The following is a 25189-nucleotide window of genomic DNA, read 5'->3' on the forward strand; positions in this document are numbered from 1 at the left end:
CCATTTTTGTGCTCCTTCCTCGCCTGCCTGTAATCCTCTAGAGCTGAGCTTGACCCTAGCTTCCTCCACCTTATGTAAGCTACCTTTTTGCTTTTGAGGAGAAGCTCCACCGCTCTCGTCATCCAAGGTTCCTTTATCTTACCACTTCTTGCCTGTCTCAGAGGGACATATTTATTCATCACTCGCAACAACTGTTCCTTAAACAGTCTCCACATGTCTATCGTGCCCTTTCCATGGAACAATTGCTCCCAATCCATGCTTCCTAACTCATGTCTAATCGCATCATAGTTTCCTCTTCCCCAGTTAAATATCCTCCCATTTTGCCTAATCTTCTCCTTCTCCATAGCTATGTAGAATGTGAGGCAGTTGTGGTCACTATCACCAAAATGCTCTCCCACCACAAGATCTGATACCTGCCCCGGCTCATTGCCGAGCACCGTCTAGAATGGCCTCTCCCCTCGTCGGCCTGTCAACGTACTGAGTTAGGAACCCTCCTGAACACACCTTAGAAAAACAGCTCCATTCAAATCTTCTGCTCGAAGGAGGTTCCAATCAATATTTGGAAAGTTAAAGTCCCCCATTACAACAACCCTACTACGTCCACACTTTTCCACACTTATCCCACACATTTGGGATAGTTCTTGGCCTCTCAAATTTTCACAGATTCCAGTGATGCTCCCTGTGTCATAACAAGCTTCACCGCTTAAATCTCCCCACTGTGGGCATACCTACACCCCAAGGATTGTAATGATTCAAGATGGTAGCTCACCCGCATATTCTCCAGGGTAATTAGTGATGGGCAGTAAATGTTGGCCCAGCGACACCCACACCCCCGAATGAATTAAAACAAAAACATAAAAACCCAAAGAACTGTGGATACTGAAAATCTGAAACTAACACAGAAATTGCTGGAAAAACTCAGAGGAGATGGCAGCATCTGTGGAAGGAAAGCAGAATTAACATTTTGGGTACAGTGACCCTTCTTCAGTTCTTCACTTCAGAGTTCTGAAGAAATGTCTTTGGACGTGAAAGATTAACTCTGCTTTCTGTTTACAGATGCTCCCAGGTTTGCTGACTTTTTCCAGCAATTTCTGTTTTTGAGTTCTTCCAATTCTGGACACTTGTATTTCCCAGTTTTTATTCACTGCATGATTGGCTGCCATGCCTTCAGCCATCTAGGTTATAAGTCCTGACTGTCTTCCCTCCATACTTCAGCCTCTTTTTCCTTCTATGACATGCTCTTTATGTAGCTCAGTGTCACACTGTAACTGTGACAGACATTTACTCTTGTAACTTTAATCTTGTCCTTCCTGACTTGTCTGCAGCCTTTAACACATTTTCCTCCTCCAGTGCCTGTCCACTGTCTTCTACCTAAGTGTGACTGCTCTCATATGGTTCCATTCTTACCTACCTAACCATAGACAGGTAGTCACCAGCAATGGCTTCTACTGGTGACCCTGAGGATTAGTCTCTGCTTCATCTCCATACTGCCTGTTGTGACATCACCTGAAAGCACAAAACTGGTCTTCATGTATCTGCTGATGATCCCCAGCTCTACCTTACTGCCATCTCTCTCAAGTCCTCCACTGTTGCTAAGTTATCGGATTGCTTACCCAGTGTTCAGTACAGGATGAACAGAAATTGCTTCCACTTGAATATTGAGCAAAAAACATTGAGAAGGCAAATAAAAGTGAGTGAGCAGAAACCTTGGCAAATGGGGGAAAATGTAAGATTATGCATTTTGTGCCAATGGAGAAAGATACAGCAGAGAGGGATTTAGATGTCCTTGTGCATGAAACACAAACTCAGCATCCGAGTTCGGTAGGCAACAGGAGGCAAATGGACTGTTGGTCTTTATTAGTGATTATTCATTGGAATTCAGAAGAATGAGAGAAGACCATATTGAAACATGAAGGTTCTTGGGGATTTGATGTGGTAGATTTGGACAGGTGGTTTCCCCTTGTGGAAGAGTCTAGCACCAGAGGCTATATTCACAGAGTAAGAGATCACCTTTAGGAAAGAGATGAAGAGGAATTTTTTCTCAGAAGGTAGTGAATCTGAGGGATTCTTTATGACAGAGTGCTGTTGAGTACATTCAAAGCTAAGATAGACAGGTTTGTAATCAGTAAGGGCAGCAAGGGTTATAGGGAAAAGGCAGCAAAGTGGAGTTGAGGATTATTATCGTCCATGATCATATTGAATGATGGAGCAGACGCAATAGGCTGAATACCTCAGTCTTATGGCCTCATAACCTTGATGTCATATTGACCTTGTAAAGAGTTTCCAATCACAAGTGTGTGCCCTAACTGAGATCACCTATTTCCAGTTTTGTAACATTGCTCTTCTCGGCTCAAACCTGCTGAAACCCATCATTTATGTCTTTGTTACCCTTAGATGTGACTATTCCAATGTTAGTTGGTCTTCCATATTCTACTGTCTGTAACCTAGGACATCCAAAATCCTGTTGCCCATTTCCTAAATTGCGGCAAGTCTTAGCACCACTGACCTACATCGGCTTCCAGTCAAGCTTGTTTTTAAAATTCTCATTGTTGTTTTTAAAGCCCTTCATGATCTCCCCCTTCCTGTGTATGCAATTTCCTCCAACCCCATAACCCTCAAACTCTCTGCTTGATTCTAATTCTGGAAGATCGCTGATTTTAATTGCTGCATCATTGGCAGACATAGTTCCCGTTGCCTAAGTCCCTGCACTCTGAAATTCTCTCTCTCACTTTCCTCGTTTAAACAGTCTGTAAAACCTTCCTGTTTGACCAAGCCTTTCATCATCTAATCTGTCATCTACTTGTATGGTCCAGTGTTATACTGTTTTGTGAAGCTCTTGTAAACTGCCTTAGGGTGTTTTACTACCTCCAAATCCGAAAAGATCACGTCAAATTGTTATTACAATTTCTGACAGTCTTTTAAATATACATGCAAAGTGACATCTCCATTAAATTTCACACTTTCACATACTCAGTTTGCTCTTCTGTTGAGTTTACCTTTTGGGTTGTATATATAGTTAGACTGGAGGGATGATATTGGCTTGGAATAGTTTGTTATCACTCATGTTATAAATACAGTTGTTGGATTTTCTGTCCATCCCAACTCATTGTACACCCGTCCTGATACAGGCAGACTGGAGAAATGGGTAAGTAAAAGCAAACTACCATGGGTTTGGGAGATCGGAAATAAAAACAGTAAGTGCTGGAGAAACTCAGCAGGGCTGGTCACATCTATGAAGAGAGAAACATTTTGACGCTGGTATGTAGGGTAATCACACTTTGGCAGTGCAGACACATATCATGTAACAGCACCTAAAACATTGTCCATGTAAGCAGCCTGTAAGATATACCAAGCTGTAGCTGATGGGTGGTAGACTGTACACTGGTCTGTACCTGGGAGTATGTGAATCTGCCTGCTGATACCTAATGAAACTTAGTTGCCCCTGTAGTAGTGCAAACTACATTCTGGGGAACTGGATCTCTTGTGGCATATGTGTTTACCAGATCTTGTGTGGATGTAGGGCAAGAAGGGCTAGGGTACTGGCACAGGGATGAGCTTGTGATATTGTGTCACAGTATATGAAACTAGGAGAAAGCGAGGACTGCAGGTGCTGGAGCCCAGTGTCGAGAGTGTGATGCTGGAAAAGCACAGCTGGTCATGCAGCATCCGAGGAGCAGGAGAGTCGACGTTTCAGGCATAAACCATTTCCTAATGAAGGGTTTATGCCCAAACGTCGGTTCTCTGCTCCTTGGATGCTGCCTGGCCTGCTGTGCTTTTCCAGCATCACACTCTTGACAGTATATGAAACTGCAGAACATTTGTGCTTTTGTCAAAATCTGTGACTCTTTGCAAACATCAGTCCTGTACTGACCAGGAGTTAATTATTTCTGACCTTGCATGACTGATTTGAGTTTTGGGGTGCCTGATAGTGATTTTGACCTGGCTGAGAACATGGTGGTGTCTGTTTGCTTTCCCCAACAGGTTCTTTCCAAGAGGCCAATGTGATTCAGTTTGCTTACAACATTAACTACCCATTACATATTGTGCCTGCTGAACCCAGTGTCAGTGCTTCCAGTTTCTGGAGTGCTTTCTCGATCCAGTCTCCTGCTGTTGTTCTGGAAACTATTAAACAGGTAAATATTGGAAAAGGACTAGCTGATCATGTTTTAAAAAAATAATTCATTAATGACATTGTAGTGTACAATTTACTGTAAAATAATCTTCAAATGTGGCATCGATTCAAAACCAAAGTGTTTGTGTTTACTCCATCACCCTAACAGCTTCTTTCAGCTTGTTTAGTGATTGTGGTTTGAGCAATAAACTTCACGAATTTTGTCAGTGTTACTATGTGGTGGTAACACACTTTGGGGGCTTAAATAGATTTTTTTAACCTGGTAAGTGAGAAGATCTGTCGGTGAAATACAGTGGGCACACCCACACAATGGATGCTTTAACCCAGTGAGGGAAATGAATAGTTTGTACACTGAACCATGGATGTTTCTCCCCACTAGGCAGAAGACCGACAGAATGCTTTGGTAGCTCGGTTGTATGAGTCACATGGTAGCACCGTGGTCACATGGTTGCATACTTCACTGCCTGTTAAACAAGCAATCTGGTAAGTGGCTCTCCCAGTGCTCATGAGTCTAGTGTGTGAATGTTGTACTTTGAAGATTTTGGTGCAGACACCCATTAGAAATACAGGTAGTTATTCTATAACGCAATGGTTACATTCTTGTGCAACACCATATGATAGAAAAATCGCACTTAGAAACAGCACTTAAAGTATTGGCAATGTAATCGTGTTATAGCCAACACACATTTTAAAAGATCGCTATTTAGAAACAGTGTCCCCAATTTGTCACTCATGTTACAGTGAATTCATGTTAACGATGGACGTGTTACAGCACATAGTGTCCTACAGCAGGGAAGACAGGCCCTTCAGCCCAAACTGGTCCATGCTGACCAAAATGTCCGTCTATGCTAATGCCATTTCCCTGCACTTGGCCCATATCCTTCTAAACCTTTCCTATCCTTGAATTTGTCCAAATGCCTTTTAAATGTTGTTAAGTACCTCGCGTCACCACTTCTGCTGGCAGCTCATTCCATATGTGTACCACTCTGAGTAAAAAGGTTGCCCCTCAGGTTTCCCTTTCATTCTTTCCGTCCTAACCTTAAACTGATTCCCTCTAGTCTTCGATTCCCCAATTTTGGGAAAAAGACTGAGTGCATTCACCCTATCCCTACCTCTCATGATCTTATATACTTCTATTAGATTCCCCCCCCTGCTCTCCCCCAACCCTTGAGTCCTGACAACATCCTCGTAAATTTCTTCTGCACTCATTCCAGTTTAATAAGATCCTTCCTATAGCAAGGTGACCAAAAGTGAATACAATACTCCAAAGTGCGGACTCACCAATGTCCTGTACAAATGCAATGTAACTTCCCAACGTCTATACTCAGTGCCTTGACTGATGAAGATCAGTGTGCCAGAAGCTTTCTTCATTTCCCTGTCTACCTGTGACTCCACTTTCAAAGAACTGTCCGTCTGAATTTCAAGGTCTCTCTGTTCCACTATACTCATTAAGGCCCTAACATTCACCAAGGAGCTCCTCTGTTGATTTGACTTTCCAAAATGCAAGACCTCACACTTATCTATATTAAACTCCATTTGCCATTTCTCTGCCCACTTCCTCAGCTGATCATGGTCCTGCAATTTCTGATAGCCTTCCTCACTGGGCATGATACTGCCTCTTTTAGTGTCATCAGCAACCTTACTAATCATGCCTTGTACATTCTCATCCAAATCATTGATATAGATAACAAACAGCAATGGGCCGAGCACCGACCCCTGAGGGACACCACTAATCACTGCAGCCCTTCTTGAATGAGGGTATAACATTTGCTACTCTCCAGTCTTCCTATGGTTAACAATGATGCAAAAATATCAGCCAGGGCCCCCGCAATTTCTTCTCTAGCCTCTTGCAGTGTTCTTGGATCTATCTGGATTTGTATATCTTCATTTAATAAAGGACCTTTTGTGACCTCAGGACATTCCAAAGCACTTTGCAGCCCCGGAAGCACGTTCGGTTGAAATGTTGTTGTTAATGTAACATGGGACATGTAGCAGCCAGTTTTGGCAAAGCAAGCTCCCACAAACATGGCCACAGGTGAGGTGCTGGAACAGTGGAGGTTGGTTAATGGTGTGCCATTATTTAAGAAAGGTCTGCAAGGAAAGGCCAGCGCCCAAAGACTAGTGATCCTAATGTCAGTGGTGGGTAATATGTTGGAGGAGATTCTGAGAGACAAGATCTACGTTCATTTGGAAAGGCAAGCATGACTTTGTGTGTGGGAAATTGTGTCTCACAAATTTGAGTTTTTTTGAGAAGGTAACCAAAAAGATAGATGAAGACAGAGCAGTAGGCGTTATGCACGTGGACTTTAGCAAGGCCTTCAGCAATGTTCCGCATGGTAGACTGATTAGTAAGGTTAGATCATATGGAGTCCAGAGAGAGCTTGCCAGTTAGATACAAAATTGGCTTGCTGGTAGGAGATAGGGGATTGTTGTTCAGAGTGGATGTCTGTGACCAGTGGTGTGCCACAAGGATTAACGCTAGGTCCACTGCTTGTCATTTATTTTCTCATCCAAATTGTTTATATAAGAAGCATGCTTAGTAAGTATTTGGATGACACCAAACTTGGTGGTATAATGAAAAAAAAAAATCGAAGAGTACAACGGGATCTTAATGAAATAGGCTGAAGAATGGCAGTTGGAGTTTAATACAGATAAATACGAGGTAATCAGGGTAAGACTTACACAGTTAATGGTAGGATCCTGGGGAATGTTCTAGAACACAGAGACCTAGAGGGTCAGATGCATACTTCATTGAAAGTGGTGTCACAGAGAGACAGGGTGGTGAAGGTGGTGTTTGGCACACTTGCCTTCACTGGTCAGAGCACTGAGTACAGGAGTCGGGATGTCATTTTATGGCTGTACAAGGCCACATTTGGAGTACTGCGTGCAGTTCTGGTTGCCTTGCTATAGGAAGGATATATAGAGGCTGGATAGGTTGAGTTTTTTTTCCCCTCCAAGAGTGTGAAGGGTGACATTAGCGAGGTTTGTAAAATCATGAGGGGCATAGATAAGGTGTTTTCTCCAGGATAGGGGAATCCAAAACCAGAGGGCATAGATTTAAGGTGAGGGGAAAAGATTTAAAAGGGGCAACACACAGAGGGAAACATATTTGGAATGAGCTGCCAGAGCAAGTGGTAGAGGCGAGTACAATTAAACATTTAAAAGACATTTGGATTAGTACATGGATAGGAAAGGTTTAGCTGGATATGGGATTAGTTCAGTTTAGGACACCTGGTCAATGTGGAAGCTGGGCCAAAGGGTCTGTTTCTGTGCTGCATGACTCTGCAACAGCAGGTTTTAGATTCTGAGTGGGTAAGAATCACACAACATCACGTTATAGTCCGACAGGTTTACTTGGAAGGATTAGCTTTTGGAGCGCTGCTCCTTCATCAGATGGTTGTGGAGTCTAAGATCGTAGGACACAGAATTTATAGCAAAAGTGATGTAACTGAAATTATACATCGAAAATGACCAGGATTGTTTGTTAAGTCTCTCATCTTTTAGAATGTGTAAATTTGTACTTATGAAATGACATTTTATTTTGCTAAAAACTACAAGAGTCCATGTAAATTTCTGTAAATCCCTTTTTTTAGATTAGATCAGTCTGAACATTGGGTCACAGACAGTCTCACACCTTCAGTGCAATATCTGAGTCAACATGGCACCTATTGTTAAATTTCACTTGAGAATGTAACTTAAAGAAAGTTCTGCAATTTACATATGAAAGAATTGAAACCAACATACCCATTCTAAAAGTTGAGAGACTTAACACCTCAATCCAGGTCTTTTTTCAATATATATTTGCAGTTACATCACACTGTAAATTTTTGCTATAAATTCTGTGTCCTATGATCTTAGACTCCACAACCACCTGATGGAAGGAGCAGCGCTCCGACAGCTAGTGCTTCCAATTAAACCTGTTGGATTATAACCTGGTGTTGTGTGATTTTTAACTTTATACACCCCAGTCCAACACTGGCACCTCCAAATCATAAGAATAGAATGTTTGTTATACTAAATGAATTTGTTTTGTTTTGACCATCTACCAGACTATAGGATATTCTAATCAAACAACATGGTATATTAGCATCCTGTCACCCAGACTAAGCACGTAACTGCAACCAGTTCAGATTGATATAGTGAAAAAAAGTTTGCAAATTCATAATTCTCACCTTTATTCTTATGCAGTTTATGCAACTGACCCTGCATTTTAATTCCAAACCTGTCATTATTAATGAATATGCTGCTTACTCCATGGGCTCCCCTTGCTGTCTGATAACTGAAGACTGAACGGTTATTTCTGCTGTCTTGCAGGTGTGATCTCCTGGAACAACCCATGACAACCAAGCCTCTCTCCATCACTGACTTTCAGATCCAGCTTTCCTTCACTCCATTCCAGATCCGTTCCCTACTGCTCACGTTCTGAGCTATCCTTGTCAAAACTGGGCCTCATACAGGATTGCTATTAATAAGTTTCTTTTTAAATTATCATTGTGTTGTATTTAGGAACTATTTCAATCAAGCATACTGTAGCAAATGAAGTGTGTTATTTAATGAAATTACCAACACAAAACACTACTGAATTAAAAGGTATTTCTTGATCATTCCTTACACTGTTTACACTAGAGTGCGAGTTGCTAGTTTTCACATATGACTGAAGGTAGAATGTTAGGGTCTCAGCAGCAGCAACAACAGATATTATACAGCAGTTTTGACATCGTAAATTGGATCAAGCTGCCATCAAAAACTAGTGAGAGACTCGGAAGGGTGAACAAAACGTTGTTCTAAGGTGAACTTTAAGCAGTATTTTGATGAAGAAATTTAGAAAGGGAATGATAGAGTGTAGGGCCTGAAGGCAACGGCCACAGATGGAAGGCACAGAGTATTTGACGTAAAACACCAGAATGGGTGAAGCACATCGGGTTGTGGAGCATTGTAGAAGATTGCAGGGACAGGGAGAGACTTTAATAGCAGAATGGAAATGTTAAATTCATGGCCAGCAAGCCTGGGAGTGAGATATGACTGGGACTGATGAGAGTTAAAATTTGGCTTCCCATATTTTATGTAAATTTACAGAGGGTATAAAATGGAAGACTGGCTAGGGGAATGTTGCAAGAGTCCAGTCTGCGCTTAACAGTATGTGGATTTCAGCAGCAGTTGTGTTTGTTGTGAGAAAAGCACTGCAGGTCAGGCAGCATCCGAGGAGCAGGAAAATCCACATTTTGGGCCGGAGTCCTTCATCGGGAATGATGAAGGGCTCAAGTCTGAGATGTCGATTCTCCTGTTCCTCAGATGCTGCCTGACCTGCTGTGCTTTTCCAACAACACATACTTGACTCTGATTTCCAGCAGTTGCAGTCTTCACTGTCTCCTAAGATTTTAGCAGCAGACAGGCTGGGGTAGAGATGGGTGATAAGGCACAATCCATAAACTGTTCCTTTATTTTAGCTGTTGACCACATCTCAATGATCAGAACAAATACATGGGAAATACTTTCTATTAGAAAATATTTGTACAATTCACCAGACCGGGACAAAAGTCTGCCATCAGGAGACTTCCCTCCAGTTTGTTAAAACATACACATGGCAAACTGGTTTCTAAAGATCTATTTAAAGTCAGTAAATACAAACCCTGTTCAGAATGATTAGTGGAATAAACATTTTTTTGTAATTATGCAAAATGAATGAGTAAATACACTTTGCCAAAAATCAAGATTGTATAGAGAAGAATGCATCAACAATCCCCATTCTCAAGGAGACATCATGGTGCACTTAATCTGCTCAAGACTTGTAATTTGCACTTGATTCACATACCCTATCACAAATATATTAGGGTACACTGATCAAATATGTCTCTACAGTGAGGGAAAACAAGTCATTTTAGCCTCCTAGTTGGAATATATTGAGTCACAGAACCTGTTTCACACAAGCTAGGGGAATATCAGGAGATAACTCAACAAAGCAGGAAAAAAAAGGTGGAAGAAAATTGGTGTGTTCCGAAAAACCCAACTTATTCCATGCAACAGACTGTGTTATCATTGAGATTAATCAGGTCAATTCCAATCACTGACTGTTTGCTGGAATTAACAAATTATTAAGTTGGGCAATGAAGGAAAAGGCTTCTCTGCTCTAGGCCTAGGTAAAAGGAATAAATTTAACTGCTGGTACGTCATTTCCCTTATTTACATTTAGCTTGTATAGTTAGTACTGCAACCAGCTAGAGATATGGAAATCAATGCAGGTAAACCAGGTTTGATACAGCATAAATAAGGTTAACAGCAAAGGTCTTTTCCCAAGGTGGATGTGTACAAAACCACAGGCTGTATTTTTAAGGGCAGAGGAGAAAGATTTAGTAGGGATCTGTGGGGCAACTTTTTCACACACAGGGTGGTTTGTGTGTGGAATGAACTGCCAGAGGAAGTGGTGGATGCACTTACAACATTTAAAAGACATTTGGATAGATGCATGAATAGGAAAGGTTTGGAGGGATAAGGGCCTAACTCAGGCAGGTGGGATTAGTTTGGGAAACCTGGTCAGTACAGATGAATTGGACCGAAGGGTCTGTTTCTGTGCTGTATGACTCTTTGGTCCATTCCTGACATTTCTTTCCTGAAATAAATGTTGATTTGACTGGGGTTTTACCAACTAGTTATTACTTCTGCTAAATTGGAGCGATGGCAAACCACTTCATGTAGCCTGCATGTTAGTGGTGTACAATGCAGTGTTACATAAACATTGCATGGTCGCCAATGTGGCGATACTGCAGTTGTTTCCATTTCATTGTACAGATTACCGCAAAGAAAACAAGCTGAAATCTCAAAGACTGCTGTGAGCTGGCCAAGATCCATCAGGGGAGTTGCAACTCAGTTTTTAAAAAGTCAAAGTATAATGTTAAAATAACTTTTATCCAGAGAGGCCACATTAGCTGCCAGACACTTTAAGGCCCAGATTTAGATAAGTACACACAAACACGTAGACTTGATGATGACATGATGTTTGGTTTTACTGCTACCATGACTAACTGCAGCAGTCATTGCTCTTTTACAAACGAAGTCAGGGGCACATCTTCGGGCATTAAAGGATTTATGAAACAAGTTACTCAAAGCCAATGGAATAACTGGGCCAAGAACATCAGTGTATTTATGGTGTTATGCTATCAAAATATGTGTAAAATGGTCATTAATTTTTGACCAAATCCAATGGAAAAGGCACATTTTTGGAATACACCATTTCTTTAAGGTAATGAAACATAACAGCCTCTTTGACAACACTCATATGCTCCACTTAATTGGCATAAATGAAAGCTCAGGAAACAACAGCATAAGAAGAATTATGGTTGTCAGAAATCCCAAGTGCCCTGTGTCATGGGTGATGGATGCCCCTAAACCACAGAGAGCGAACAGGAGCATAACAAAAACAGACAGTTGTCCATCAACCACAGGCAAGTAATCAAAGAGATGGGGCATGAAGTAAAGCCATAGATAACATTTATAAATAAGAGTTTTGTGTATAAAAGATATACACACAAAACAAGCCAGATTGAAAAATCTAAAAAGCTGAAAGGATTAGTGGTTTAAACAGTGGGGGAACATTTACAGTACAAGCCAATTTGCCATAAAATGCAACAGGTTAAAGATGAACTCTCTCCAATTAATTACAAGTGCTTTAAGTTGACGAAATGCCTCGACTATAAACCAGTGTTACTCTGACAGCCAGCTGTTGCAGGTTTGTTCAGTGGGTAAATGATCAGAAAACTGTTGGGGGGCAGTTTTGTTACTAAAGGCAGGCTGTAGTGAATAGGTGCAATAGATCCTGATATGGGTCAATTTGGGTGGAAATAAGGAATGGCAAGTGAAAGTCATCACATTTGGGGGTTGGGGCTTTCCTCCGGATGCTCCAATTTTCTCCCACAGTCCAAAAATGTGCAGGTTAGGTGAACTGGACATGCTAAATTGTCCATAGTGTTGAGGGATATGTAGACAAGGTGCATTAGTCAGGGGTAAATGTAGAGAAATAATAGGGTAGGGGAATGGGTCTGGGTGGGATACTCTTCAGGGGTCAGTGTGGACTTGTTGGGCCAAAGGGCACGCTTCCACACGTAGGGATTCTATGATATAATAAAATGTGAAATAGGATTGATAAGCAACCTCATATCAGTATCCTCAACTTAAATGTGGACAATTATACATATGAAGAAAGAGTTGTCTAAAGCTAACTATGAAATTAGGGGAAGGTTAGTGGAAAAACAATGCAGACCTTTAAATGAAATGTTCATAATGGTCAGCAAAAATTATGGTCAAAAAAGGATCTGACGAGAAGGATGAACCAGCTGTGGTTAACAAAAATGGTTAAGGAGAGTAACCAATCAAACACAAGTGCATACAAAGTGATGGAAAACAGTGGTAGGCCAGAAGATTGGGAATTTATTTTTTTTAGGAACCAGCAGTGAATAACTAAAAAGATACCAAAACACAAATTGATTAGGAAAGTAAATTGGCAAGAAATATGAAAATAAATTGTGTTTCTACAAGTATATAAAACAAGCAGCTAAAATGAATGTTGGACCCTTGGAGGATGGGACTGGGGAATGGATAGTGAGGGGAAAACAGGAAAATGGCAGTAATTTAAACTGATATTTGCACTGTTTTGAATGGTGGTGGACTCTTATAAACACCCCAATGCACTGATGGGAGGAAAGATTTTGTAGCAGCCTCGGTCACAAAGGGCAAAGTATTTTGAAACTAAGGGGATTGAAAGGAGGAGTGTTGCCACAACTTAATGGCCTACAGCCACAAGCTTTAAAAGGACATAACTGTAGGGATTGGCCAAAATATTCTACAACTCATTGGATTCTAGGAGGGGTTCTAGACTATTGGAAAACTACAAATGTAATGCTCCCACTCAAGAAGTGAAAGAACAGAAAGCAGTGCCAGTTAGACTGTTCAGAGTCAGATGTACAGCATGGAAACAGAGCCTTCAGTGCAACCCATCTATGCCAACCAGACATCACCAACCCAATGTAGTCCCACCTGCCCACATCCCTCCAAACCCTTCCTGTTCAGATGTCCATCCAGCTGCCTTCTGAATGTTGCAATTGTACCACCCTCTACCACTTCCTCTGGCAGCCCATTCCACATGTGCATCACCCTCTACATGAAAATGTTGCCCCTTAGGTCTCTTATTTTCCCCCTCGCATCACCCCTGGGAAAAGAATCATCTATTTACCCCATTCATGCCCCTCATAAACCTCTATAGGGTCATCCCTCAGTCTCCAACGCTCCAGGGAAAACAGTCACAGCCTATTCAACCTCTCCTTAAAGCTCAAATCGTCCAACCCTGGTAACATCCTTGTAAACCTTTTCTGAATCCTTTCAAGTTTCACAACATCCTTCTGATAGGAGGGAGACTAGAATTGAACAAAATATTCTAAAAGTGGCCTAACCAATGTCCTGTACAGCTGCAACATGTCCTCCCAACTCACGTACTCAATACTCTGACCAATAAAGGTAAGCATACCAAACACCTTCTTCATTATCCTATCTACCTGCAACTCTACTTCCAAAGAGCTATGACCCTGCACTCCAATGTCTCTTTGTTCAGCAATACTCCCTAGGATCATTAGCAGCAAGAATAGGCTATTCAGTAACTCAAACCTACCTTACTCTTCTTTAAGATAATGCTGGATTTGCCCAAGGTCTCAACTCTTCTTCCACACCAGCTCCACGTAATTCCTAACTCCTTAATGTTTCTTAAACATTGTGATATAGCCCACAACTCTGAGGTAAAACATTCCAGACATTCACTCCACAGGAAATCTTTCACATCTCAGTTACAAAATAAGGGACATGCATTTAAAACTATATTACTTAATTCAAGATTTCCCCAAGAGTAGAAATAAATGCTAATGAATAAAGGCTTCATTTGTTTATGATTTGGAGATGCCGGTGTTGGACTGGGGTGTACAAAGTTAAGAATCACAACACCAGGTTATAGTCCAACAGGTTTAATTGGAAGCACACTAGCTTTCGGAGCGACGCTCCTTCATCACCTGATGAAGGAGCGTCGCTCTGAAAGCTAGTGTGCTTCCAATTAAACCTGTTGGACTATAACCTGGTGTTGTGTGATTCTTAACTTCATTTGTTTAGTCATTCTTGTCAATTCAGTCCCTTCATCCCAGGAATGAGCCTAGCTAATCTCTTTTGAACCACCTCCAATACTATTATATCTTAAAAACGAAGATCAAAACTCTAGACAACTCAATGTGTAGCCTCTCCAACATCTGGCATAATTATAATATTCCAAATTTTGTTTCACAGACAAAAAAAACACCTAGATGCCTCCATGTTAAACTTTCTTTTTCAAAGAAGTCTTTCCATTAAATAATGGTTTGGCTTTGATGTTTCCTGCTTTCTGGCAAATATTTGCCCATTCACTCAACCTCTCTCTCCCTTTGCAGATACCTTACATCCTCACCACAACATGCCCTCCTTCCTATTTTTGTCATGGACCAATTTGGTCAGATCTTAGAGTCTACTCCCTCAAAATTATTAATGTTGATAGATATTGATACAGTACTAAATAGTTGAGGCCCAAGAATGGATTTTTGTGGCACTCTACTAGTTACACCTATCTAAGCTGAAAAAGACCAATTACCTTTGATCCACTGTCCATGCTGATACAGAATACAAAAATTTTAATAGCAGACCATCTGGAAAATAGCAACAGGGTTGGACATATGAAAAGAAAGTTCTGCTTGATGATTGCTAGCAGAATTGAGTACAAGAGTGATAAGGATGTTTCTGACTTGGACAGAGTGCAAAGGTTTACCAAGTTTGCCAGGACTAACAAATGAAAACAGCCTGGATTAGATTAAGAATATATTAACTGGAGTTTAGAAAAATGGGGTGTGTGTGTTTGTGCACGTGCGTTTGTGGGGGTAGGGGAGTCACATAGAACTCCATGAACTTCTAACAGACCTAGACAGGGCAAATGCAGGAAGGACGTTTCTGAAGACTGGGGAGTTCAGAACTAGGGTTCACAGTCTAAGGTAAAGGAATGAGCCATTTTGAACAGAGAAATTCCTTCACTTAACAGAGTGATATATCGGTGAAACTTTCTTCTACAGAAATCAGGCTAAAATGTTAAAGTCTAATGATGCTCAGAAAAATATAATGACAGAATGGGTATCCCAAAGAGAAATGATCAACAGGGAAATGTCACTATCTTCACTTGAAGGTATTTAATCTAAAGGTACAGATCACCTTGAAAAGTTGAATAAAGTAGCATGAATTTTTGAATAGCCAGAAAATGAGTAAAATCAGGAGTGTCAATCTGCACAATTCTTGATAAGGTTTCAAGCAACATATTGAGATTCAATGAAACAAATCAATGGGACAAATTTATTTTCAGAAATTTTAATCTTTGACCCTAAATTCCTTTAACTTCAAGGACTTGCTCCTGTATTTTGCAACCAAGGAGTTCGGTTCACATCATCTTGTACCACCAAGTGCTTTTGAAGGACTTCCCAACTGATGACAGGAGAATTCTTCTTGAAACGTTGTAACCATCACCATTTTGGGTCAAGTATAGCAAATGATTGCAGCACTGTATCACAATGTGACTACAAACAGGATATTAAACATGAGGGGGGAACTTGACAGTCGTTGATCTTCAGATTGGAACATCTCAAATGGTCCTGGTGTCCAACGCACAACCAGTCACTATTTATCAAATACAATGAGTTACCTTTTCATCAACCAAAAATGATGAATATGTGTCTCAAGTATGTAAATAATCAAGTACTGACACTACTTTATTCACTTCTGTATGAGATGTGTGCCTTGTCACTACTGAGAGAAAGTATTATGAGTCTCACAAATGTCTAACACTAGCCGATAATAGTTCGGATAGTTGTACCATTCAATAATATCTGGAAGTTATGCATTTGCTTCTTTAGAATTATAATCAAAAATTGTTTCCCCAAACCACCAGGCACCAACCACTATGCTAGAACCACACTGGGGAATTATCTTTGTTTGTAAATGTCAGAAATACACACTTTTTCCATTTATTTAGAAGAATGTTAAAGATATTACATTACTGCAAATGACAGAAACTACTCTTCTAGGCTGTTCACTGATTAGAATGAGAAATGGCAGTGATTAGAAAATGACTGGTTCGATGAACCAATTTACAATAATGGAATGGACACAGTCCAAAGTGACAATGCACTGACCCCTTAAAGAAATGGGTATACCTTTTTACTGGCTTTCTTTTAATGAAGAATCAAGTTTGTGCAATCTTTCAGTGATTTGCTATAGTCCAAGAATTGCTCATGCCCTCCCCACCCCTCAGGGATTTGCATGATAGTAAGTGTACCTCAAAATTATTGAACCCAATGATTCAGTTTACAATTTATCTTGACATTGGCTTATTTTGGTTTTCACTGAGCATCTGACCCACACACAAATCCAATTGGGTTCATTCGTCAATACACATCACTGAGGAATCACAACATTCTGAATAGAAGAAAATCTGAATTTCTGAAATAAAAGCAATTGTGGAAATGAAGATGTAAACCTGAAATAGGCCAATCCCAGTTTAACACTCAACGTCCCATCAATGAACTATTTCACCTGGTCTTATATCAGACACGGTCCAGAGTAGAGTAGTTCTTCACTGTTCTTGTATGGGACACTAGTAATTTGTTGCCTACCCCTAATTATTCTTGAATTCAGTTGCTTGATGAACTATCGCAGAGGGGCGAGAAGAATCAACCACACTGATATCGATCTGCAGTCACATGTAGACCAGATCAGGTAAGGATGGCAGATTTCTTTCCCTAAAAGGCATTTGTGAACCAGATCAATTTCAACAGCAATTGAAGCTAGTTTCATTATCACTGTTACTGACACAGCTTTTCAATTCCAGATTTACATCAATTGAATTTAGATTCCTTGCCATGGTGGGATTTGAACCCTTGTCCCTGGATTATTACACCAATATCATTACGACACCATCATCCTCCCTATCTATCCCCAAGGGTGTAATGGATATGCAGCTAGATTTCAAATTTTTGTTGCAGACCTCCAGCATTTCAGAGCTCATGAGATCCCCCAAAACAATTTCAGCTTCTACCCTCAATCCTCCTCACCGAAGATGGATCGCCACAGATTAATAACAAATTTGTTTTGGAAGTAACACCTCTGGATTACTTGGTTTTTTCCCGGTTTTCAACATCAAACAAAATAAAGCCTTCAAGAACAAAGTTACTTTTCCAACCATCCTAGCTTCTACACTTTCCCCAACATCCCAATTTGATTATTATGGTTCATAAACAAGACCTTGCTGAGGGGGCAACAGTAAATCGACTCAATTACAATGACAGCATGTTACACAAACCAGTCGCCACCTTTAATATGGATCTATAAATAATTACATTGCAGCTTTAACACTGATGCTTTCAAGAAATTACATGGTAATTTTGCGAAGACTAGTTTTTCTTTATACAAAACAAATGCTTCCTTTCACAGTCAGCCTCTGACAAGCAGTAGTGTGTCCTTATGCTTTTGCCTGGGTATACTGAACCTAATACAAATACACAACCTACCAGTTTTCTGTGAAAAGACTTTCAGATCCTAGTGCAACATTTCTGTTCTCAGAACTCGCTGTGAGCTCCACAATCAGAAAGCTTGATGTTGACTTTCAAACTGATCTCAGTCAGTGTTGCTCGGTTGCTCCCGTGTAAAGGAGATTTGCTGATTGAAAACATTGAATGTCATACAATCAGCCTCTTGTTCCTTCAATCACATTGGCCTAGTTGGTTTCTCCCATACCCAGCTGTGAATTTCGAGGAAGCCACAATACCAAAAAAGACGGAGCCAGGGAATTAAGATAAATCATCTCAAAGGTGTTCGCACCAGTGATTCCTTGCTTTCAAGTAAATTCCCCACTTCCCAAAGTACAAGATGAACTTTGTACAGATCAACATCACTGCCAGAGAGTAATACAAGCCCCACAATGTCCAACACTGATGACTAGCCCTAGCCTATAACAGAGTTTGAATAGTTGTGTTATTAAGCAGTATGTCAAGGTTGTGTAACTGCTCATTTCAGAAACAGCTCACAACACAAAGCACATTGGAAATACTTTTCCAAGTAGTGTATATATACCATTTATAGTTCAAGTGACTGGCCTGAATCAGTCCCCACAGAATGGGCTAAAAACATTATGAATGTAAAGGATTAATTAAAATCTGGCTTCCTATTGAACACCGAAGGTTTCAACATTTCCCATTCCTTGTCAATTCACTTCACCATCATAACACAGAAGTATAAAAGGTGGATGTTTCCTTTGCAGCTTTGGAGAGATTTTGGAGAGATCAGTAGCAACAACTTATTGGATGGCGTAATACTTAACACCCCCCCCCCTCCCCATTTAAGAAAACCCAAAAACGCAAGAGCCCCATTTAAATGTGTTTGCACTGCCTTTAACACAGCATATTAGCTACTAATACAATTATCCCTTCTAATTTTTAACACAGCACAAAAAGGAAGGCTTTTTGTAAGTTTAAAAAGCAGCTTCCACCCAGGTTCTTACACTTTCCCTCCTATTATATGCCCCTGAATCACAATACTGTACATGCTGTATGCCAGAAATCATACAGCAAGAAGCTCTTTACTATCCCATTGGCAGGTTTGCAGAAAAGGAGCTTACAGACAGGAAAACTTGATTTTCAGGTGTTGAAACAAAATGACACTCTGGTCCAGTGCTGAAAATACGTTCCAAGTGATATCTAGTTAGTTTGGAGTCTGAACGTTCACCTGAACAAAACTCTTTAATACTCAGTATTTAATTATGTTTGTGTGGGCAGTCTAGTCATTAGGTTGGGAATGGAGATCCTGGCCAAGATATAGTGTTCAACCCCTCACCCAGTGGTCCCAGCTAACAATTCAGGGCAGGCAAGCTCTAGCCTCACGCACTCAATCACAGGCTACAGTCAGTCCTTCTGGTTAGGAAGGTTACATCCCAGCGTCCTGCACTGTCCAATAAGAAAGTTACTCCTTGATCACTTAGAGGCAGCTATGAGTGGCAACATTACAACAGTGAAGGATGTGATGAAATGAGGAATGGACTACTTGAAGACTGTTTTGATGTCACAGCTACAGTGAGGAAAGTTTTTAGCTGCTCCAAGCCTCCCCACTGCCCCAATGTCAAAGGTCCAATTGCTTCAGTTTTCATGCTAAGGTGCTGAGATGCTACAGAGAATGAGGTCTCCCCTCAGGACAGCGAACCTCCACTACTTCTTGCTGCTGCTGCATGAAAAATATTCTGCAAGAGATAAAAGGAGAGTCTATGTTAACTGGCTGAACACGATTGACATTACTCATAAAGCTAATGTCAAGGAGTTTGATTTTATGCTGAAAGATACAGGCTTTTAATGATAAGACCTCCCAAAGCACAATGTAAAATAACACTAAGATCTTGGAATCTATATCCAAACCATTTTAATCAGCAACTCGCCCCGCACCCTCCACCCAAGCTGCTGAACCTTAATGGGGGTAGTTTGATGGACAATGGAAATTGTCCACTGCCCTACCCAAGTAGGCAAGTCCCATGCGAGAGCCAAATAGTAACATTATTTCAATGGAGGATGCTATAAAAGAAATGGTCATGTTTTCTACTAATAGCCAGCCCAAAAACTAAGCGACTCAACTTGAGACAACTATCCCATTACAAACAAAAGAGGGATTGGATTTGGATTAGCTGAAGGTGAATTCCTGTAATTTATTGATGCCAGCGCTTCAGAAAAGCTAAACTCAGAGACCGACAGTAAAGCAGATTCCTGAAATACCCATGAGGCAGACACTGGACCTCGCAACAGCAAGGCGACCAGACGTGACCAGATAATTTAATTCTAAGTGAGTCATATGTTGCACTGGAAATCTAATCCCAGAATGAGCCAGTAGATAATGCACAGGCCAGGCCTATCTGACACCAGAGCTCCCAACTAAACAGGCGAAGTCAAGAGTTCGATGAGGTTTGGTTATGCCGGAGAGGTGATTAGGTGCGGAAAGAGTGGGATAGGAAGTGAAAAGAAAAACTTCTTCCAGATGTTCAATCAGGTTCCCTTTAACAATCCGTGCACAGGACAATCAAACAAAACTTACCGCTTGACATCTGCCCTCTGTTTCTCTAGTATTCTCTTTAGCCCCACCCTACAACGGTGTCTTGATTTACTTTGCCCTCAGAGGAGACACATTTTCTCTTTTTCATAACCTAATTCATACCTATTTACATCATTTATATTTCTTTCACTTCAATTAGCAACTCCTCTGGCTCGTGCTCTGGGCCTCCATACCAAATGTCCCCCTCACTCCTCCTCTGTCTCCGTCAACAGCTTACAGTTCTGAAGTCATATCAGACTTGAAACACTAACTCGTTTCTCTCTCAACAAATGTTGCCAGACTCGCCAAGTTTCTCCAGTATTTTGTATTTGTTTCTGATTTTCAGGATCCCAATATTTTGCTTTTATAAAAAATTCCTTGTTGCCTCGCTGAAAAAAGTTTGGAAGTTGCATCATTGTGACATTACACTGTTCAATCTTACCTGCTCACTTTAAGATTCACGTCAATTGGATAAACTACCATAGGTACACTTTTATACTTCCTAATTTATCTCAGGAGACTTGCTCACATAATAAACACCTTAACATCTAGTGCTCAAATGCATTTCAAGGAATGGAAAAACAGATCACTGCAGGTGGATAAAATCAGCTGCGGATATGACAGACAATTAACAGATTAAAAGATTAAGATGAGAATTGGCAGTAGGTACAACACTCAAGTACAAAGGCAGTCGGCTCAATTTAGCAAGGTTGTGGTTTTTCTGTGAATATTATTTACAGATGGAGCCCAGTGCATGAGGGGAAGGAATGATTAGCAGTTTATTCTGGCTCTCAGGGTGGACCAGCATGGGAGGAATTTGAAAAGGAAAATGAAATCATCTTTACAGATTTTCAACTGGAACCAACAGTTGAAGGCTGCTGCTTGGAGCTGCTTCTGCCAGGTGACCTGCTATCTTGGTGCCACACTATCTTGTGCCATCCTCACATAGCCACAATAGCCACTTTTGATATCTGTCATCCAGCTACATCCAAGTTGAACCTTTTCTCTATCTTGCTCTCTAACAAAGATTTCTGCAGCTTCTCAGCTCTGATCAAACATCCAAAATATTGACACACTTTTCTGATCGTCACTGTTGAGTTTTTTTTTAAAAGCTCTTAGAATTTCAATCATCATCTTTCATGGCCTCAGTGTGCGATTTTTAACATCCGTCTTATCATCCACATTTCAAGGCCTCTATAGTTTTGGTTAGATATGTCACCGGCATCATCATCATGGGTTACTTTGCTGGAGATGCAGGTCCAGAACATCAACAATTCGTTCAAAAAACTACCGGGATCACATTAGACAAAAGCTCCTCAGTTCCTGATTCTTAGAGTCATGGAATCCTTGCAGTGTAGGAACAGGTCCTTCGGCCCAACAAGTCCACACCGACCTTCCGAAGAGTAACCCACCCAGACCCATTCCCCTACCCTATTACTCTACATTTACCCCTGACTACTGCACCTAACCTGCACACCCCTGAACACTATGGGCAATTTAGCATGTCCAGTTTACCTAACCAGCACATCTTTGGATTGTGGGAGGAAACCCACGCAGACATGGGGAGAATGTGCAAACTCCGCACAGAACTCACAAGGCCTGGATTGAACCCGGGTCCCTGGGCCCGTGAGGCAGCAGTGCTAACCACCAACTCAGATCGAACAGTTGGGCCCAAACCGGAGGTTGAGGGCCACTTGGTCAAAGCCGCTGGTAAACGCAGGCTCTAAGCTGAAACAAGCCTATCCGAGTCTATTTCTGAGGCAACACTCAATTTTGTTTGATTAAGAGGACTTAAAGGCTGTTCACTCAATTGTGGCAATTCCTAAAGTCTAACACCAGTAACTCAAAGTATATGCAAAATCATTGAGAGAGATTTAAAGAACAAATTTATTTTGTTTTAAATCCGTTAGCTGGAGGTGGCTATTGCTAGCTGGGCTAGTATTCATTGCTAATCCACAATTACAATTGAGAAGGTGATGATGAGCTGCCTTCTTGAACTGTTGCAGGGAGACCAACAGTGTTGGGTAGAAAGGAGATCCATCTCATTTTCAGAAATATATGTGGGCAGGAAGAATTATGATACTTTTATACACGAACGATATTAGGCAGGATTTAAGCATGAGACGGTCTATCGGAGTTGTTCAACTGGAACAAGTTGAAACCCAATGAAACAAACCAAAGAACTATGGATGCTGGAAATCAGAAACAAGAACAGAAATTGCCGGAAAAAACTCTGGCAGCATCTGTGGAGAGAAAACATGTGCACAAAAGCAGGGAACTATCGTGCACAACCAACATTCCCTTTAAAGGTGCATATGTGGCAATGCAGCAATCTTAAAGGGACCATCCAGTACAACAAACAGACCACATCCAACAAAGATTAAAGGGAACATTGTGATCGATATCCCCATCAATAAAAACCTGCCAATTTCAGTCTTGAAAGCTTCCACTGACCCCCCAGTATTGAATCTTTGGGGAGAGATTTCTATTACTCTTGCAAGTGTTTCCTGATTTCACTCCTGAATGGTTTGACTCTGATTTTCAGACTGTAACACTTGTCATTGATTTCTCCACCAGAAGAGACTATTTACCAGTGTTGAACCAAAGAAAATTCATTCCATTGATCTGATCACCAGCATATCTCCTCCAAGAGGCAGAAAAGGGCCTCTTCAGAATTACAAGAGACTAATGGAGAACATGGCAGATCATTTGAAAGGCATCACAATCAATAACCTATTATTAATTAAATTGATGACGTTAATATTGGCCACTGGTTAGAAGGGTAACTGAACTCAGAGCCACTGACAGTAATATTTGCTCTTCAGTGGAGAGTCCCAAGCATGCTTGTTAAGGGGCAAATCGGTAACTGGACAACCCTGGGACAGTTTGGGACAACCCTGGGACAGTTTGGGACAACCCTGGGACAGTTTCATGCCAGCCTCACCAGCGACATCTAAGTATTTGTACGCACTCCTCCAGCCCCCATGTCCATACCATGTGGTTGGTGCTATTCCTATTATCTTCATCATTGCCAACGTCTTCCATCTGTGGGAGAAGCAGAAACAAAGTGAGAGTGACAGGATGGGCAGTGGGAGATAGAGGGTGGTGAAGACAGAGGTTAAAACACTCATTACTTTAAAAACTGTCAAGGATGATAAACCGGGCAATTACAGGCAAGTCAGTATTATGTCAGTGGTGAGGCCAGCATTATTGCCAACCCCTAAATGCCCATGAACCTACTGGCTCTCCAGGCAATTTCCGAGGGCAGTGAAAAGTCAAGTACATTGTTGTGGGTGTGGAGTCACAAGTCAGTCAGACTGGGTAAGGATATATGTCCTTCCCTCAAGGATGTTAGTTCACCAGATGGTAGTTTTGGCATCTAGTTGAGACTAGCTTTCAATTCCAAATTTTTTACAACTGAACAGCTGCCATGGTGGGATATGAACTCTCACTGATCAGAGCTGCTGGATTAATTATCCAGTGACATTACCACTACCCTACCATCTCTCCACATCTGTACGAGGGATATCAGAGTTGCAGTCAAAACAAAGAATATCTTCACTTCAGCCAAAACAGAGACACTCTGGCCTACTGGCTGAAGATAAAGATGCCAGTTCTTAATGGGAGCGAAGCTTGTTCCATGTACTCTTATTACATGATCAGGCAAATCTTGGGGCAAAGGACAAATCAATAGCACAGTCTGTTTAGACAAACAAGTACCTAATATGGCTTACCTCTTTCCTCCATCTCAGCTCACACAGAACACGCTCAAAACATTCGTGCATGTAGTTAAACTACAAATGGAAACAAAAAATACAGTATCACAGAAACATGCCAGAGCACTCAACCAGCAGTCAAATAGTTTACAGAAGTGCAGTTGCTAAAAGTGTGTTTAAAAGTGGCAATTCCAGCCCCACCTGCCCACGTCCTCAAAGGAACAGTGAGGGGAGGGGATACAGTGGGTCAGGTTACCACATCCTAAGCCAGGCCCAGGACATCCCTAGTACGTTCTACCTGAGGTACATGACAGACAACAGCATAGATGAATTAAACATCTCACTGTTCAACTGTTCAGCATTTGCACTGCACACTTAAGGACTTGTCCTGAATTCCTTCCTGTTTTGAGCAATGCAGCGGCACTGCATCAGCCCATACCTGTGAAATGCTCCACATCCCTCCAGGTCAGAGAGAAGAACTTTTTAACAGCAACTCAGATTCCAAAATAAAGGAATTGGATTTACATTTGAAAAGGAGAAGCTGGGAAGGGCTCTGAAGCAAGCGCAGAGGTCCAAACCTTAGTGGACAATTCTCAAAGACCCACAATGGTCATCTTCAGTGCTGTGTAAATCTAAAGGAACAAACATCAGTAGATAAAGTACACTTCCTAACATCAGTACCTCCCCACGTGGCTTACAGCTAATGCAACATGGTAATAAAAACCTGGTCATTTTATTTTTTAAATGTGGTATCAGTTACAGATAAACATTGGCTCAGACACTGGAGCAGACCCCTCCGCTTTTCTTCGGACTTGGGTCTTTTACCAATTCCTGAGAGGGTATACAGATTTGATATCTTGCTCAAAAGGCAGCACCCTTACTGCAGCATTCCCACAGAACATCACAAAAGGGTCACCCCAGTCTTAATTTTCAAGTTTCTGAATTGGGGCTTGAATCCTTCAGTCCCAAATCAGATGAGAGCTTCACTCACTAAACCCTGGCAGATTCCAACTAAACCACCCAATGAAGAAACAGCTTTGTGTTGCCAATGGCAATAGAGTCAGAGTCATAGAGATGTACAGCATGGGAACAAACCCTTCGGTCCAACCCATCCACACCGACCAGATATCCCAACCCAATCTAGTCCCACCTGCCAGCACCCAACCCATATCCCTCC

At 41.3% G+C, this 25189-nt stretch overlaps 2 protein-coding genes across 4 annotated transcripts in view; one reads left to right on the forward strand and one right to left on the reverse strand.

The window, feature by feature from the left end:
• man2c1 (mannosidase, alpha, class 2C, member 1) overlaps nt 1-8736 on the forward strand; it is a 128813-nt gene extending 120077 nt beyond the window's left edge. For both annotated transcript variants that reach the window (XM_043680528.1, XM_043680529.1), the window contains 3 exons: nt 3982-4133; nt 4512-4615; nt 8447-8736. In XM_043680528.1, coding sequence (XP_043536463.1) covers nt 3982-4133; nt 4512-4615; nt 8447-8558 — 368 coding nt within the window. In that variant the 3' untranslated portion in view covers nt 8559-8736. The remainder of the gene's footprint in view (nt 1-3981; nt 4134-4511; nt 4616-8446) is intronic.
• A 6792-nt stretch (nt 8737-15528) lies between these two features.
• The window catches only part of LOC122542596 (sorting nexin-27-like), a 126694-nt gene continuing 117033 nt past the window's right edge, over nt 15529-25189 (reverse strand). The window contains exons 11-13 of one of the 2 annotated variants that reach the window (XM_043680539.1): nt 24031-24090; nt 23291-23341; nt 15529-19460 (exon numbers count right to left, since the gene is read on the reverse strand). In XM_043680539.1, the coding sequence (XP_043536474.1) occupies nt 19410-19460; nt 23291-23341; nt 24031-24090 (162 nt within the window). In that variant the 3' untranslated portion in view covers nt 15529-19409. Of the gene's footprint in view, nt 19461-23240; nt 23342-24030; nt 24091-25189 lie in introns of both variants that reach the window. The other variant, XM_043680540.1, reaches the window with a different exon arrangement.

The sequence above is a fragment of the Chiloscyllium plagiosum genome, chromosome 40, assembly GCF_004010195.1.
Source record: "Chiloscyllium plagiosum isolate BGI_BamShark_2017 chromosome 40, ASM401019v2, whole genome shotgun sequence".
In the NCBI taxonomy this organism is placed as follows: domain Eukaryota; kingdom Metazoa; phylum Chordata; class Chondrichthyes; order Orectolobiformes; family Hemiscylliidae; genus Chiloscyllium; species Chiloscyllium plagiosum.